Here is a 17,559-nt window from a genome sequence, read left to right on the forward strand (position 1 = left end):
ACAATTGTTCCTCTTCCTGGCAAGATTTTTCCTCTTGTGTATTTTGCCAACTGGCACTCCTCATAAAAAATGACGGTGAATAGACACCCTATTTTTGAAGGACTACCATTTGAAAAATAATCGGTTTGTTGGTTTGTGCTGTGGAGCCTCGTGTTGCAGACACAGACACACACACACACACACACACACACACACACACACACGGAAAACCCAACAATAAGGGATATCCAGCACATATAGCGAATCCAACAAATCCAGACATTACTTTCACTGTTACACTCAAACGTTTTCAAAAACACTCTTTTATAATATCCACAGTTTTTCCCACCTTAGGAACAAACTCCCACACTCTCTTCAATCCCACACTTCCCTCCAGGTCTTCAAAACAGCTGTTCACCACCATCTCTTATCATCCCCCATCCAAATCCTCAATGTTTTCTACCCCCGTTAATCCACCCCAAACCCACCTCCTTCAAATTCCCTGCTTTCCTTCCTGAAAGACCCTGGAATGTCCATCTTGTTTACCCCATGTACCCCATTCCTCTCCCTTCCACATTCCCACTGTTTTTTTTTTTGTTCCTTCCCTCTCCCGCCCTCTTGTGATGCGTTTCTGTAAGCTCTCAAATGAGTCTTGACAGTGCGTACAAATTTTTAAAATAAAATAACAATGAGGCAACAGGGAAATGGGATGGAAGGTTGAATAGGGGCTGGTAAACCGGCCACTGGGGTATATGGAGGATTGAATAGGGGCTGGTAAACCGGCCACTGGGGTATATGGAGGATTGAATAGGGGCTGGTAAACCGGCCACTGGGGTATATGGAGGATTGAATAGGGGATGGTAAACCGGCCACTGGGGTATATGGAGGATTGAATAGGGGATGGTAAACCGGCCACTGGGGTATATGGAGGATTGAATAGGGGCTGGTAAACCGGCCACTGGGGTAAATGGAGGATTGAATAGGGGATGGTAAACCGGCCACTGGGGTATATGGAGGATTGAATAGGGGATGGTAAACCGGCCACTGGGGTATATGGAGGATTGAATAGGGGATGGTAAACTGGCCACTGGGGTAAATGGAGGATTGAATAGGGGATGGTAAACCGGCCAATGGGGTATATAGAGGCTTGAATAGGGGCTGGTAAACCGGCCACTGGGGTATATGGAGGCTTGAATAGGGGCTGGTAAACCGGCCACTGGGGTATATGGAGGCTTGAATAGGGGCTGGTAAACCGGCCACTGGGGTATATGGAGGCTTGAATAGGGGCTGGTAAACCAGCCACGAGGGTAAATGGAGGATTGAATAGGGGCTGGTAAACCGGCCACGAGGGTATATAGAGGCTTGAATAGGGGCTGGTAAATCGGCCAATGGGGTAAATTGAGGATTGAATAGGGGCTGGTAAACCGGCCACTGGGGTATATGGAGCCTTGAATCGGGGCTGGTAAACCGGCCACGTGGGTATATGGAGGCTTGAATAGGGGATGGTAAACCGGCCACTGGGGTATATGGAGCCTTGAATCGGGGCTGGTAAACAGGCCACTGGGGTATATGGAGGCTTGAATAGGGGCTGTTAAACCGGCCACTGGGGTATATGGAGGCTTGCATAGTGGCTGGTAAACCGGCCACTGGGGTATATGGAGGCTTGCATAGCAGCTGGTAAACCGGCCATGTGGGTAAATGGAGATTTGAATAGCAGGTGGAAAACCAGCCTCTCGGGTTCAAAGGGTTAAAGAAAGCTCATCATAACCACATGGGACTCGATAGCTTTGAGGTCATGGGTAAAACCTGGCAAGCATCGTTCAAAATAAATTTCTCCCATATCCTCAGAGGTTACTTCCAAATGAAGTAGATTTCAATTCCCACTTCAACTCAAAATACTTTTCTTCTAAAAACCTCTTCGGTGCCTCTCATTTTCACCCATTATGTTCCATGTTCGTTTCTCCATCATCATAAAATACAGAATACGTAGCTCGCTGCTCAGGTGAGCATGGAATTAGAAAATGAATATAGTTTCAGCGTCAATAAGCAAAATGGTAATCTCTTCTGGTGAAATAAAATTTAAAGATATTATTAATTACCAACCAATAATCAACGTAGTAAAAGACCATTTAATAATGGTAATATTTCAGGCTTTGCAGTGATGCATTTCAAAGGTGGTGAAACTTTCCCAGGGGTATGACAACAACACAGTCAAATTGCTTTTTTAACGCAATCAGATTTATAAAGCATGATGGCAAATTAATTAATAAAAAACTAAAAACACACCAAACATGATAAATGATATTGCAAAAGGTGCACAAATGTGGAGCACGAGTAATCGCATAGTTTTAGAGTGATACATCATTCAGCCAGGAGTAGTCAGCGGTTTGTAGCCTTTTTATCTCTTCCACTTCGGTCTGGTCCATATGCACTCCTAAATCACAGGCTTCATCTTCAACTGCAGCCAGAGCCTTCGATTCACTTTGACTTTGAGTGTCCTCATTTGTGATGCTATGAGCTTCAATATCTTCTTCATCGTCGTCGTCCTCCTCCTCCTCTCCCACCGGTTCCTCCACTTTTCTGCAACCATAAATTAGTCACCATTAAGTCTTTCAAACAAAGCAAAGCAAAGCAATTGCATTCCTGTTATCAAAAACTATACGTTGACCATTGAGGAAGGCAGCTAAAGGAGGTCGACGACAACTACAATATCCTTCAAAACCCACAATTAATCCCATCTTGCAGGGTTAGCCAGGAAATATTTTATGGCCAAAGTCTTTCATGGGTGACCAGGCTCCACATTCAACTAAAGCCGGTATGGACAGGAATTTGGCCATGGTGCTGGTTCTCTTCACTGCAAGACTCAAAACTTTCGCAAAAGACACTGCAGTGTCAAATGTCCCCAAGTTCATGCCAGCTTCACGTTCATCCGAGGGACAGCACACTATGATGCAATGCCATGCCAATCTAGCAGTTTATAATTTGGTCAAGAATCAAACCCATACTAAATAACTCAAAGACACTACCTCGATACCATACTGTCATTCAAGGATGGCGGAGGTGCTATCCAATGCGAAGGCAACGCCATGAACAATCTGCGCCGGAATGCTGACCACGCCTCGGCTGAGGCCTTATTAATCCGACAAGCCCAGAACTCAGTGACGAGTATGTCCAGGAAGCAAAGAGCCAAAATTAATCCTCCAGGAATGAGCCAAGTGACTGAGCAGCTGTGCAGAGATGGGCTCTGTCAGGAGCGAACGAGCAAGCCAGCCAGGAGCGAATGCGAATCAGCCGAGCTCTTTTCCTGGACGTGCCGACGACTACACACCGATTTACACGATCTTTCTCATCGCTCACTCGGAAAGCATAAAGAGCCATCAACGCTGATTCGCTTCGGTCAGACTATCCGACATACCACTTACGGTTCTGCTCAGCTGTTATTTTATAGGAGTATGATATCGAGAGCACGGTTCCCTATTTTGGGGGGATTAATTTGTCAGAAATGTAAAGCAGGAATTGGATACAAGGACCCTGCCTAAATTATTCGTCCCAGACAGCATCAGTGATTGCTTCGCAACGCTCATACCGCAGTTATCTGTGGCCCATTCGTGACCTCGCCGGAAAACCCGTAACTATATACATGTATCTTATCTGCATGCCTGCTGTTCTTGTGGACAAAAAAAGAAGACATATTTGGCCAAAAGCTCGTCACCAATAAAGATCGTCCATAATTTATTGAATCTCTTCTGGTTATAAACTTTATGTAGATGAAGTACCCAACCCATAGTGTGGAGTTTATGCAACTTCTCATGGTTGTGTGTATGTGTGAGGCATATATATATATATATATATATATATATATATATATATATATATATATATATATATATATATATATATATATATATATATATATATATATATATATATATATATATATATATTCTGCTTCTTCTTTCGGCTGCTCCCGTTAGGGGTCGCCACAGCGGATCATCCGTATGATCTGCATTGTGATTTGGCTTAGTTTTTACACCAGATGCCCTTCCTGACACAACCCTGGTCGCCTCTTACGACACAGGGATATGGTACACCTATTTTACCCGGGGCATACACCGGGCCCAGTACACTGGTACTCACTTCGCCGACCTCGGCGGATGACAGGCTGAGTCAACCTCCTGGTGTGTATTAATTCAAGCGGCCAACGGGGTTTGAATTCAGGACCTTTTGGATCCCAAGCAGCTACCCTAACCACTATGCCAACACCAGGATATATATATATATATATATATATATATATATATATATATATATATATATATATATATATATATATATATGTGTGTGTGTATACATATATACACACAGATACCACCCATTGCTTCTCTGACTGGATTGCCAAGGGTGGGGGAGAGAGAGCGAGAGAGGAGAGAGAGAGAGAGGCAGAGGGGAGGGAGAAGAGAAGAGAAGAGAAGAGAAGAGAAACTGACTTTTACGTCTTGTTATTACAAAAATACAAAAATTGATTGCCTCACATGCAGAGGCTCACATAGTTGCACACAATTTTACATCACAAGCAAACAACAAATTTAGACAGAGGGTATACAGTAACTAACTTATAAGTGAATTTTAACTGACCCTTAGATACTTTACAGAAGGCATTGTTTATAAACCATTGGGTCTCAAACACCTGTACCTGAGAGCAACACCAGAACTCCAGTTTGATTCTTGAAACACAAAGGGCTTTAAACACTTCTAAACTATCTGTTGTATACAAATCATTGCACATTTTTGATTTTTTTGTCTTTTATATAGCAAGCTTAGCTTGTGAAAGGAAAAAAATGAATTAGGATTGCTGTTGGGGAGTGGAAGGGCATACTCGGGCCAAAAATAAAGGCTGGAAAATCAAAATTACTCGAGAGACATGCCAAAAGGATCTTCAGGAAAGCCAATAAAGGGGTTAAACGGTTACAGCGTATATCCGCGTGAGGTAGCATTTCGGTCTGTCCACAGAAGGGACATTGCTCACTTTTTGTTTGTGAAAACCGGTGAATTAGAGAATTTGTTGGCAACACCCAATGTGTGATTCTCCATTGGAGATCCGTTTTGGTACAGGCGGTCTATAGTACCAATTCCAAATAGGATAAAGGGGAGGGGTTTTTGGTCAGACTGTGACCCATCTACAGGATAGGGGGAGGACAAAGAGGGAAAAAGGACTTTTAAGCATTGTATGTTCAGGGTTTTTCGATTATTCCCAGAAAGGGATCGAGATCGGCCAAAACCAATAGGTTCTGGACTAGTAGAGCCAGATAGATAAAGGTTTGGGGAAGGTGGGGAAAAGTCAGAGGTGGGTATGGGTTTTTTTTCCAAACTTTTTGTGAGGCACAGTCGGTGTGTAGTTCCGATTTCAGCACGCTGTCCACTTTGCAACATGATCCAATGCCAACCTCTGACACAAGAGCAGTGGCACTTATCCACCTATCATTAGTGACATTCTTCAAGTGGCACACTTTCGTTATTGCAGTGTTTATGAACTGCTGAATGAAAGCACTTTCCCCTTCATTGCCTTCAAATAAACTGTTGTGAAACAGTGGCTTGTTGAAGAACATGGGTTCAGTGTAGGTCGAGGGGTCACGACGGCAGCCGAAAGCTTTTGAAGTCGGCTTTGGTGAAAAGCAGGTAACCCATACAAATCTATCTTGGTTGAGTCCATCAAGAACAACTCTTGTGCAATGTTCAATTGTCCAGCTTGTAGGAAAATGCAACTGGTGAGTTGTCTCCAGACCAAACCAAACAGGGTTCATACAAGAAGCGCCATACTGTTCGCAGCCGGAAAGCCATGATGCGGCATTTGACATTCACAAGTCCTTGGCCACCTTCAGCCACTGGTAAGTTCAGGATTTCCGGTCGCAGCCAGTGCTTTCCAGACCAGAAGAAACGAGTGATGCATTTCTGTATACGTATTGTCCACGATGTCTGCAGGTGGCTGTAGGGCATGAACCTTGTACCATAACGTTGAGGTGACCAGACTGTTGATGACTCGTACCCTGCCTTGGAAGGACAGTTGGCAGAGTAAACTCTTCCATTAAAGTAAAATTAGTTCCATGCGTGCCAACAAACCTTCCCAGTTATGCCTCACAAAATCGCCCGGACCAAGAAACACTCCCAATCACTTGATCCCGTCACTTTTCCAAGAAATATTGCCAGGGAGACAAGGAGGGAGAGGGAAGGGGGGGTGGATATGGGATAGGTAGAGGGTTGGAGCCACAGTGCTTCTGTTTTAGCCCAATTTATTCTGGCTGATGATGCTTTACGAAAGAGATCCAAGGTCCTCATCATCTATCGATCTATAATTCCAGCAATCTCCGTGTGTGTGTGACTGTCTGTCTGTCTGAATGTGTGTGTGTCTGCGACCGCTGTTTCTCGACAACCCCTTGTCCAATCTAATTGAAACTTGCTAGGAATATTGCTGGGGACCTGTGGATGTGCCTTTTCAAGGTTTGATATTAAACGGAAAAGCGGTTCCCAAGTTACGGCCATTTATTTGCCAACCAATGACAGGACATGGTGCTATGACGTCACGAGTGTCATCACAATTCTTCTTTTTCACGTACGGCCACGCACGTACGGGCACGCACCTACGGGTATGCACGTACGGGCCCGCACTAGTCTTAACAATGTCTTCTGCATGATTTATGCAGACACAGATGTCATTTGCATAGGCGATGCTTTTAAGGGATTAGTTCCCATAGTGACACCAGATAAGGATTTACGAAGGGTGTTTAAGAAGGGTTCAAGAGATAAAGTATACAAAATTCCTGAAAGAGGGCAGCCCGGCCTTATCCCTCTCCCAACCCCAAATTGGGGTACAAGTTCATTGTTTATTTTTAACAAGGCCATTATGTTTGAATAACACAACAGTATATGTGATAGAAAGAGGGGGCCAAAACCCAAAAAATTAAAAACTTCAAAAAGGGATGTGTGAGAAACACAGTCAAATGCTTTCTCCTGGTCCAAGAAGACCAGGCCACAACTTCCATGATTTATCTCACAAACATCAATTACATCTCAAATAACAGAGATACTATCCTGGATATTACACCGGGGACACAGTAGGTTTGGTCCATGTGTATAATATCCTTTTGTAGAGGTGAAATACAGAAGGCCAAAGCTTTAGAGAGGATTTTATAGTCTGTACACAGCAGGGACACTGGCCTCCACTGTCAGATGAGCAAGGGATTTCCTTTTTTAGGAATCAAAGTAAGCACAGCTCTTCTGCAACTTAGTGGGAGTTCATTCTTCTCCAGGCTCTCTCGGAAGACCAAAAGCAATTCAGGTCCAATCAGGTCCCAGAATTTTTTGAAGAACTCTGCTGGTAGACCATCCAGCCCAGATGATTTCCCTCCATTCAGGCTCTTAAGGGCAACAGAAAGTTCTTCGAGTGTGAGTGGTGATTCTAAATCGATCTTTTGTCTGGGGGAGAGAGAACACCGATACCACCCGCCAATTGAGAAACCAGTTCTAAATCAACATATTTTGCCTGGTAAAGTTTAGAGAAGAAAAGTTATGCGTCGTTCTTAATTTCTACCGGGTTGGTAGTGACCGAGTTATCAGGACGTTTTAAAGCAGTGATTAGGGAATGAGGCGATTTTGATTCAAAGTCAAAGAAAAACCGGGTTAGGTTATCCAAGAGATGAAGGTGTTGAAAGCGTAATCTCGTTAACGCTCCTTGGGTATGGTTGGTGATTATACTATTGAGAAGAGACTTTTTCTCATGCAGTCTTAGTTTTTGTTGGGGGGCAGGGTGGGTTTTTAGGTTGCATTGAATCTGAAGAATTTCTTTCTCCAGTTCCGCTTTTATTCTGCGTTCTACTTGTGTATGTAAAGAGCAGAAATGTTGACAGAAATTTCGAATTTGGACATTTATGTTGTCCCACCATAACCGCTGGTCTTTAAATTGGGGCTGAGCACCTACTAAATTGGACCATACACTTTGAAAGGCACTATTAAAAGAGGGATTGTCTAATATGGAGATGTTAAGTTTCCAAAAAGAGTGGCGATTTGGAGACGACCCTATTCGGTAGCACATGGTGATAAGGTGATTTCTGAGAAACCAGATGGAGAAATTCTCGTGGTTGATGAGGGGTTAATAAGGGGTGAGTTTATGTAAAATCTATCCATCCGGGCAAGGGCCGCCTGATTGTTGGAAACTTTACTCCAAGTAAACTGATGGGTGTTTGGATTTTGTATCTGCCATATGTCTTGAAGACTAAAATCCCTTATTATGTCAGACAGCAGTCTGGCTGATCCGGGGTGAGGTTCTGCACCATTCCGATCACGTACGGGCTGAACGGTGCAATAGAAGTCACCTCCCATTACAATGCACTTTTGCAAATCTAATTGCCTCATGTGGAGTCGTAACCTTTTAAAGAAACTTCGGCGGTCTGTGCCCTTTGAAGGAGCATAGACATTTATGAAAGTAAATTCAATATTATTGTCAACAAAATCCAGGGAAGCAAGGTAACCTGGGATTATTTCCTGAAATGAAAGTTGTAGAGGGCAAAAGTGCGGACTAAGCAGAAAAGCAACTCCTGCTGTGCGAGAGTTGGAATCACTAAAATAACCGGTCTTTTTCATCATTCTATTCCAAACACTGTGCGATGCTGGAGTAGAGTGGGTTTCTTGTAAAAAAGCTACATCTAATTTTTGTTGTTTAATGAAGTTGACTACTTGGAGCATCCTGGACTGGCTTGCTCCATCATTTATGTTTAGGCTGCCAAGGATCGCCCTAGTGATGAAGAGGTGGCAAGCAAAGAAGTGCATGCAGGTCATCATTTCATTTCCATTTTAGCTTTAACAATGTGCTTTTTAAGCCTACTGCACTGTGGTTCGGTGAAATGGTAATCATTAGGTCGACGAATGATACTTTTTGCCATTTTTGCCATTAGGTCGATAATAAAACCATGTAAGTCAGAAAAGTATTACTTTTAGGAAAAGACATAGATATAAAGGATGATTTAAGAATTTAAGGATTTGCGATGGTGAGACATGAGGAGTACTGTTTGTAGGGAATTCTTCGATGTTATCTGGTTCTCCTTCTGACATGTCAGAAGCACTATCTGGAAATTTTTCAATTTCTGATTCACAAACTGTGTTTATACTCTGTAGTATACAGGTATCAGGTTGTTCTGTTTTCGACGTGGAGGGGAGGGGTGAGGGAGGCTCTGATTCCACCTTGAGTAATGTAGAGGGGGGTGGAGGGGGAGATGGAGTGAGGGGAGGGGGGAGGGTAGTAGTATCAGCGTCTGCCTCAGGTTTTTTCAGGATGCGGATTTTTCAGAGCTTTGTCACAACACTCAGGTATGACTTCAGGGGTATTCGATGGAGCAATTTCCACCATTGAGGAGTCGTTGGTGGTTAACTCGTGACACAATTGGGGGGTTCTGGAGACAGTTTTTAGTTCCTTTTCGGTAAGATCCTTACATGGTTCAATTTCCTTATCAGAAGTAGGGATCTTGACTGTGGTTTCCTTAATTTTCCCTGGGAGTAAATCCCCTTCACCTTGATCTACCAACAGGGGGTCCATTTCATCATTTGAGAGTGACTCATACCGATTTTCCATTGACACAGTGTCACGGAAGCCCGGAGTTGTTTCACTCACAGCCCAAACCACTTTTTTTCCTTTATGTGGGTTAAGTTCGTTCTGATATGTTTTTCTTTTCCTTAATAAGGGAATAGTTGTAAACCCATCTCAAACACTTGAGGTACTGTCTTCTGTATCCTGAGGATCTGATGTTTCGTTCTCTGAGACTGTAACAGGGTTGTCGGTGCTAACAGGTGGGGCCGTATTAGACGGGACAATAGTATCCTCGGCTGTTGGGGATGCAGTTTTTGGGCAGAAACGTTTTAAATGGCCGAAACCATTGCAGTTAAAACATTTCAGTGTTTCTGTCGACGCATACACCTGGGACTCGTGTCCATCTATGTGAAATTTAAAGACAACATTAAGCACTTTATCGACATTAGATGAGGGAAGCACAATGTACGCCTGTCGCCTGAAAGACATCACGTGTCGAGCCTGCTTGTTCCGGCATCGCAAAGGTAACATTGTAATCTGAGAGACTACGGTTCCGAATTGAGATAATTATTTTACCAGTGCTTCATTGTTGATGAAAGGTGGGACATTACTGAGACAATTTTGGCACTGCTTGTGGTGAGAGGGGAGGCAAAGATGAAATAACCATTTTCAGTTGATATTCCAGTTGAGACGATGTCATGTACTAAATGATCGTCCGTTATAAAAACAACTACTCGTTTGTTCATGCGAGAAGCTGCGCGGACTTTTTCAAACCCAACCATATTACCAATGGCAGTAACAATGTCATCAACACTGACCTCGTTTGGAGGAACGCACACGACGCCATGTTTCCGCATAAAGGCCTCATAGGCCGCGTAGCGGGAACGTGTCGACATTCTTTGATTTCAATGAACGGAAGTAAGGGGAGGGGTGAGGGAGGGAATGAGGGGAAGGCTCATATAACCGCTCAAACGTGTGTCTCACCGTAGGAGACGCGAAACAAAAAACACACCCGTAATACAGGTAAACAGGAACGCACTCGATAACGGAGTAGGCTACCGGCTCGAAGCTTACCTATACCACAAGCTGTGGGCTCTCTGTGTCTGTCTGTCTGTCTGTCTGTCTGTCTGTCTGTCTGTCTCTCTCTCGTCTCAAAGAAGAAAAGGGGAAAGGTAAGGGAACGAAAAATATAAACACAAACCGTTATGAACCACGCAGGGAAAAAGGGTGGGGGGGGGAGTAACGAACTCAACAGGGTGGGTGAGGGTGGGAAGGTAAGGAGACGAGGAAAGGAAGGGGACGGGGAAAGGAAGAGACAGGGAGAAAGGCGAGTCGAGAAGAAGTGAGATGGGAGTGAAAAGCGGAGGGGGAAGAGGAAAAAGAGACGAAAATATTAAACGACAGGGGAGAGAATAACACTGGCCTCCACTCGAACTCACACCGCTGCCATGACACAATGCACCACACCTCAGCAGGGGGTGCCAGAGAGAGAGAGAGAGAGAGAGAGATAAAGAAAGAGATATAGAGAGATTAAGAGAGATTCAGAGAGATTAAGAGAGATAAAGAGAGATAAAGAGAGAGGGATATAAAGAGAGACAAGCCGGTAGGTGGCGATGGGTCGCCAAGCATGGAAACTATAAGATATAGAGCAAAATGGATGTCATATAGCGGATAGGGAATCACCTGAAGATTATGCATATCAAATCTCATCCAGTTCCATCTACTGATAACTACTCGGTATCCATTAGAATGAAAAGTACCGAAAATGCGGTTTGAAATCGGAAATCCCCAAAGTTTGAGGGGGTGCTGTGGGTGAACAAAGATCTAAATCGAAAATCCGGCTTGATCGTTTGTGCACAATGTATTCCAGACGATGCGTGTGAATTTTCATGACCATCCGACCATAACCCTAGGAGGAGTAGCATTTGGCGCGAAGGCACCTCCAGCTCTCGCATATTATAGATTTTTGCACTAATTGACCTTTGACCCCTGATCTAAGCGAAATCGGTCAATATGTCCTGAAGCAAACTTGTAGTACTCATTGAGTACCATGAACCTGCAAAGTTTCATTCATATCGATGCACTCACCTGGTCGCTAGGGGGCCTTCAATTTTCGCGCATACCACAATTGTAGGGGGCACTGCAGGTAAAGTATTCCATATATCACAAAAAACGGAATATATTTGATGGAGCATCACCTGTAGATCATTCGTGCCAAATTTCATAACCCTACGTGGGATAATGGCTTTCGGAATTGATTTTGTGTGAACGGTACCGATTTTGAAGGTTTTTCGGTTGTTGCTAGGGAACCAGAGCATCCCTAGCAACCATCACAATTTCCTAAGCACTAGGTCATAAGATGTACCATTGTACCTACCACCCATGTTTGGTCAAAATCCACTCAAGCTTACTACCAATTATGCTGATGACAAACGAACAAACATCCAAACAAACAGACAGAATTACTGACAATATGGGTCACCTATTTTGACGACTCAATAAAGAGAGAGTGAGAGATAGAGATAGAGATAGAGATAGAGATAGAGATAGAGATAGAGATAGAGATAGAGATAGAGATAGAGATAGAGATAGAGATAGAGATAGAGATAGAGATAGAGATAGAGATAGAGATAGAGATAGAGATAGAGATAGAGATAGAGATAGAGATAGAGATAGAGATAGAGATAGAGATAGAGATAGAGATAGAGATAGAGATAGAGATAGAGATAGAGATAGAGATAGAGATAGAGATAGAGATAGAGATAGAGATAGAGATAGAGATAGAGATAGAGATAGAGATAGAGATAGAGATAGAGATAGAGATAGAGATAGAGATAGAGATAGAGATAGAGATAGAGATAGAGATAGAGATAGAGATAGAGATAGAGATAGAGATAGAGATAGAGATAGAGATAGAGATAGAGATAGAGATAGAGATAGAGATAGAGATAGAGATAGAGATAGAGATAGAGACAGAGACAAAGAGAGAGACAGAGATAGAGACAGAGATAGAGACAGAGACAGAGACAGAGACAGAGACAGAGACAGAGACAGAGACAGAGACAGAGACAGAGACAGAGACAGAGACAGAGACAGAGACAGAGACAGAGACAGAGACAGAGACAGAGACAGAGACAGAGACAGAGACAGAGACAGAGACAGAGAGAGAGAGAGAGATCGAGAGAGAGATAAAGAGAGGGAGAGATAAAGGGAGGGAGAGATAAAGGGAGGGAGAGATAAAGGGAGGGAGAGATAAAGGGAGGGAGAGATAAAGGGAGGGAGAGATAAAGGGAGGGAGAGATAAAGGGAGGGAGAGATAAAGGGAGGGAGAGATAAAGGGAGGGAGAGATAAAGAGAGGGAGAGATAAAGAGAGGGAGAGATAAAGAGAGGGAGAGATAAAGAGAGGGAGAGATAAAGAGAGGGAGAGATAAAGAGAGGGAGAGATAAAGAGAGGGAGAGATAAAGAGAGGGAGAGATAAAGAGGGGGAGAGATAAAGAGGGGGAGAGATAAAGAGAGGGAGAGATAAAGAGAGGGAGAGATAAAGAGAGGGAGAGATAAAGAGAGGGAGAGATAAAGAGAGGGAGAGACAAAGAGAGGGAGATATATAAATATATATATATATATATATATATATATATATATATATATATATATATATATATATATATATATATATATATATATATATATATACATACATATTGTTGTGGTTGACGAAATTCGCAAACCACCATTCAGGTCCCTTAGCTGAGATATCTCTGTAAGTATATGTGTAGTTAGGCCCAAACCCGTTGTTTAGAGGGAATAAATGTCATTCATTCGGGCTGCGACCCTTCAGGATAGCCGTTTTTCTTTTACTATCTTTATTTTGGACCAGCCGCCATTACTACCACCACAACCACCACCAACCACGTCTCAACAGCCATCACACAACAACCACCAACTGCAACGCCGCTTCACAACCACAGCCACGACCCTTGCCGTCACATCTTGCTCTCGCAACCATCGCATCACCGCCATTCCCGCGCCGCTTGTGGACACCGATCCTGGACTCGTGCAGGGCGCGCGCCGAGCGGCGGGTGCAAAAACACCAGCCTTTCCGAAGAAATCAGATCAAGAACGATTCACGCCCACTTCTGTTCCGTCCTATCAGCGAGCGTGGGGCGATTTGGCCCCGCCTCCAGGTGCGTTGGAGTATAATCGCAATATACAGATTCGCGGATCAAAAATCATTCACGCCCACTTTTCCTCTGTCCAATGGGGAGCCAGCCAGAGGTGAAGGGTCGAAGGTGAAGGAGCGAAGCCCCGGGGGCTATAAAGGGCCACGTTCGCTCGCCGAAAAGGAGTCAGTCAAGGAGAGTTGAGAAGAGAAGAGTCAGAGAAAGCAGTTGGACGGAGCTGAGAAGAGTGGAGAGGTGGCGGCGGCGAAGGCAGTCGAGAGGGCGCTCGTGTCAGAGTCGGGGAGCTGCGGAGAGGGGAGGCCGGTAACGCGACCGAGGTCGCGGTGGAGACGCTCGTCGCGGGACCCGAGCCAGCAAGATATCCTCATTCCCCCGAGCATCAACAACCCCCTCCTGTTTCCCCCCGCGCTGAGATAGTGTGAGAAGGGGGCCCCGTTCCCACCCCATACCAGGCAGTGCCAGCAAGGCCCGCGGAGTCGGGGCGCCTCCGCCATTTTGCGGCTCATCACCAGACGGGTAGGCTCGACGCGGTCTCGGCCCCAGGCCCGTCTGCCCCCCTCATCGTTGAGGGTGGTCCCTTTTTCTTTTGCTTTGAGTATATGTGTTGTCGGCGCCGTCTGTAAAGTAAAACTGTATAAGTGTTGCCGTGTGCTCGGTAGTCGGTAGTAGATCTGCAGTGTGTTTTTCTGTTACATTTGCTTTTTGTGCAGAATTGTTGTGTTTCTTCTACTTTTACATTTGCTTTTGGTGTATAATTGTACATGTGTGCTTTCCGTTTGCCGCGGAATAAATGTGCTTTATGTTGAACTGTTTTCCCGTTTCGCTTCATCTTTTCTCTAATTGAATCTCCATCTTACTTCACGTAAAGGGTTGGTCGTGGGCTAAATACGCCCAATAATTAATTGAACCGTCGAGGTTGACGATAACACCGCTCGGTTATCCCGATAGTACGGAACGGGTCGCTTAAAGTGGCCCGTGTCCGAAGTCGACCTGCGGCGAGGTGCGATCGCCCGGTCTACCCTCCGTGTGGGTACTTAGGTAGGTCGAATTTGGCGAGCAACCCTATCCCACGCGGGGGGCCGATTGGCACGATCGTGGTGAGGCCGAAAGGCCCACCCGTGACTAGTTCCCGGCGTTAGTCCGAGAGGGTCACGACGGGATTGTCCGTCTGGTGGACGACGTGCCGCGATTCGAGTTACGTGGCCGCTCGCACGCCGGCGGGCGCGAATCTGCAACAATATATATATATATATATATACATATACATATACATATACATATACATATACATATACATATACATATACATATACATATACATATACATATACATATACATATACATATACATATACATATACATATACATATACATATACATATATATATATATATATATATATATATATATATATATATATATATATATATATATATATATATATATATATATATATATATATATATATGAGCCTGGTGTTGGCGCAGTGGTTAGGGCAGCGGCTTGGGATTCAAAAGGTCCTGAGTTCAAGCCCCGTTGGGCCACTGAATTAATACACCAGTGGGTTGACTCAGCCTGTCATCCTTCCGAGGTCGGCGAAATGAGTACCAGTGTACTGGGCCGGTGTATACCCCGGTTAAAATAGGTGTACCATATCCCTGTGTCGTAAGAGGCGACCAGGGTTGCGTCAGGAAGGGCATCCGGCGTAAAACATGTGCCAAATCACTATGCGGATCATACAGATGATCCGCTGTGGCGACCCTGAACGGGAGCAGCCGAAAGAAGAAGAAGAAGATATATATATATATATATATATATATATATATATATATATATATATATATATATATATATATATATATATATATATATATATATATATATATATATATATATATATATATATATTGTTGCGGTTTTCGCGCCCGCCGGCGTGCGACGGCCACGTAACTCGAATCGCGGCACGTCGCCCACCGGACGGACAATCCAGTCGTGACCCTCTCGGACTAACGCCGGGAACCAGTCACGGGTGGACCTTTCGGTCTCACCGCGATCGAGCCAATCAGCCCCCGCGTGGGATAGGGTTGCTCGCCAAATTCGAACTACCTAAGTACCCACGCGGAGGGTAGACCGGGCGATCGCACCTCGCCGCAGGTCGACTTCGGACACGGGCCACTTAAGCGACCCGTTCCGTACTATCAGAATAACCGAGCGGTGTTATCGTCGACCTCGACGGTTCGATTAATTATCGGGCGTATTCAGCCCACTACCAACCCTTTACGTGAAGCAAGATGGGGATTCAATGGAGGAAAAGACGAAGCGAAGCGGGAAACAGTTCAACAATAAAGCACATTTATTCTCGGCACACGGAAAGCACACAAATACAATTCCACCAAATGCACACAAAAAAAGAAAACACAATTCCATTTACACAAAAAGCAAACATAAAAGTGAAAACACAGTGCAGAGCTAATACCGACTACCGAGCACACGGCAACACTTATACAATTCTACTTCACAGACGGCGCCGACAACACATACCCAAAACCAAGGAAAAGAAATACCTCAAGAATGAGGCGGCCTGAGGCCGAGACCGGGTCGGGCCTACCCGTCTGGTGATGAGACGCGGAGCGGCGATGGCGCCTCTCTCCGCGGGCCTCGTGGACAGTGCCTGGCAGGGGGTGGGAACGGGGCCCCCTTGGTCGCACTATCTCAGCGCGGGGGGAAACAGGAGGGGGTTGCTGATGCTCGGGGTATAGAGGATCTTTATTATGTGCGACGAGCGTCTCCACCTCGGCCAGGTCGCGCTGTCGGCCTCCCTCGGGTGCAGCTTCCTGCACGACGCGAGCACCCCCTCGTCTGGTGTCGCCGCCTTTCCACAGCTCCGTCCCCTCCGTTCCGACTCCAACGCACACGACGAGCAGCTCCACCGCCCGCGAAGTCTTGACCCTCTGCTTCCGACTCTCCTCTTCTTGACTCTCCGACCTCGTTCTGCTGACTCTTCTTTGGACTCTTTCTGACTGACGAACACCGTCCTTTTATCCCCCCGTAACTTCGCCTTTGACCCCCTCCCTTTGACCTTTCACCTCGCTCCCCATTGGCCCGAGAAAAAGTGGGCGTGAAGGCTTTTTGATCCACAAATTTGCATATATCGATCGCCCTGGGGGCGGGGCCAATTCGCCCCTCGCTCACCGATTGGACGGCAAAAAGTGGGCGTGTGTCGTTTTTGATCCGTTTTTGAAGCAGAAAATCCGTGATTTTGTACACGCTGTTCGACGCGCGTTCTGCATGAGTCCAACACCGGTACCCACAGCGGGGCAAGAACGGTGGCGATGCTACGGTGGCGAGGTGTGACGGGAAGGTCGTGGCGGTTGTGGTGAAGCGGTGGTTGTGGTTGGTGGTTGATGTTGTGGTTGTGATCATGGCGGTTGGTCCAAAATAAAGATAGTGAAAGAAAAACGGCTATCCTGAAGAGTCGCAGCACGTATAAATGACATGTATTCCCACTAGACAACGGGTTTGGGCCTAACTACACATGTACTTACCGAGATACCTCACCTAAGGGACCTGAATGGTGGTTTGTGAATCTGGTAACCACAACACTACCCCCTCCCCTTTTTACAGACTCGTCCCGAGTCATCAAATTTTCGTGTGCCATCATGTGTAGTTTTCCCCTAGTACATTTTACCTACGGATCCCTGAGTGCGACATTCATGGTATTCGTGTCCCCAAAATAAATAACCTGAGGGCTGCGTAACTACCTAAACAAACTCACTCACACGGACGACTTAAATAAAATTGCCGGCGCTAGACAGACATGCC

The 17,559-nt window shown here is 45.1% G+C and overlaps 1 protein-coding gene across 1 annotated transcript in view; it reads right to left on the reverse strand.

Annotated features, from left to right (window-relative positions):
- Positions 1 to 2,088: 2,088 nt before the first annotated feature.
- The window catches only part of WDR75 (WD repeat domain 75), a 110,678-nt gene continuing 95,207 nt past the window's right edge, over positions 2,089 to 17,559 (reverse strand). The window contains exon 21 of the mRNA XM_085869718.1: positions 2,089 to 2,559. Within this exon, the coding sequence (XP_085725844.1) occupies positions 2,328 to 2,559 (232 nt within the window). The 3' untranslated portion in view covers positions 2,089 to 2,327. The remainder of the gene's footprint in view (positions 2,560 to 17,559) is intronic.

The sequence above is a fragment of the Eptatretus burgeri genome, chromosome 2 (assembly GCF_056783735.1).
Source record: "Eptatretus burgeri isolate ZD-2024b chromosome 2, Ebu_testis_v1, whole genome shotgun sequence".
Classification (NCBI taxonomy): Eukaryota; Metazoa; Chordata; class Myxini; order Myxiniformes; family Myxinidae; genus Eptatretus; species Eptatretus burgeri.